Raw genomic sequence first — 1,371 nt, forward strand, 5'->3', positions numbered from 1 at the left:
GGTGGAATGGTCCTGGGCCTCACCTGCTGCTGCGGGGGACCCTCGTGCTGATGCCGTCCTGGTCCCACAGAAACTTCATGCGCGATGCTGAGGAGATCGCCTGCAGCCGGCGCATGAACAGCCTGACGCTGAACCGGCACACGGAGATCCTGGAGATCCTGGAGATCCCACAGCTGATGGACACCTGTGTCCGCAATGGCTACTACGAGGAGGCGCTGGAGCTGGCTGCTTACGTGCGCCGGCTGGAGAGGAAGCACAGTAGCATTCCCGTGATCCAGGTAGGCCCTGCTCTGCCCCTGCTCCACAGCCTCCCCGCACTCGGCCCCCATGGCTGAGGCCTCTCTCCTGCCCCAGGGCATTGTGGACGAGGTGCGCCAGTCTACCCAGCTGATGCTGAACCAGCTCATCCAGCAGCTCCGCACCAACATCCTCATCGGCTATCTGCGGCGCATGGACGTCTTCACGGAGGCTGAGCTGCGCATCAAGTTCCTGCAGGCGCGTGACACCTGGCTGCGCTCCATCCAGGCCTCCATCCCCAACGATGACCCCTACTTCCACATCACTAAGACCATTGAGGCCTGCCGCGTCCACCTCTTCGACCCCCCCGAGGGGCAGGCTCTCAACGAGGGGGCCATCTTCCACGGCTGGGTGCTGCAGAAGGTCTCAGAGTTCCTGCGGACGCTGGAGCGCGATCTCCAGCGCGGGGTGGGCGGCCGCCTGGACTCACTGCTGGGGCAGTGCATGTACTTCGGCCTCTCCTTCAGCAGGGTGGGGGCTGATTTCCGTGGGCAGCTGGCCCCCCTCTTCCAGCGCGTGGCCACTGCTACTTTCAGGAAGGCGGTGGAGGAGGCTGTGGAGAAGTTCCAGGAGGAGATGAATTCCTACACGCTCATCTCCGCCCCAACCGTCCTGGGGGGCAGCGCCGGGGTGCCGGTGCCCTCAGCCCAGCCGGGGACGCTGCAGCCTCCCATGGTGCTGCTGGACTTCCCACCTCTAGCCTGCTTCCTCAACGGCCTCCTCGTCGCCTTCAACGACCTGCGGCTCTGCTGCCCTGTTGCCCTGGCCCAGGACGTCACCGCCTGCTTGGAGGATGCCCTCAGCGAGGTGAGGCGCCAGGGGACAGAGCTGTGCCTTGTCCTGGGAGAACATGGGGATGGGCTCACCGTGCCACAAGTGTTCATAGGATAGAATCATAGAATCATGTTGGTTGGAATAAGACCCTTAAGATCATCCAGTCCAACCACAAACCTCACACTGCCAAGCCCACCACTAAACTGTATCCCTAAGCGCCACATCTGCATGTCTTTTAAATCCCCCCAGGGATGGTGACTCCACCACCTCCCTGGGCAGCCTGTTCCAGTGCTTGGCAAC

The 1,371-nt window shown here is 62.8% G+C and overlaps 1 protein-coding gene across 1 annotated transcript; it reads left to right on the top strand.

Annotated features, from left to right (window-relative positions):
* Positions 1-50: 50 nt before the first annotated feature.
* On the top strand, positions 51-1,104 carry COG8 (component of oligomeric golgi complex 8; the record flags this gene model as incomplete). Its single annotated transcript, XM_010289708.1, has 2 exons — positions 51-278; positions 355-1,104. Coding segments are annotated over exons 1-2 (978 nt in total), but the record flags the coding sequence as incomplete, so codon positions are not given.
* Between the last annotated feature and the right edge of the window lie 267 nt (positions 1,105-1,371).

Source organism: Phaethon lepturus, unplaced genomic scaffold (genome assembly GCF_000687285.1).
Source record: "Phaethon lepturus isolate BGI_N335 unplaced genomic scaffold, ASM68728v1 scaffold39080, whole genome shotgun sequence".
In the NCBI taxonomy this organism is placed as follows: domain Eukaryota; kingdom Metazoa; phylum Chordata; class Aves; order Phaethontiformes; family Phaethontidae; genus Phaethon; species Phaethon lepturus.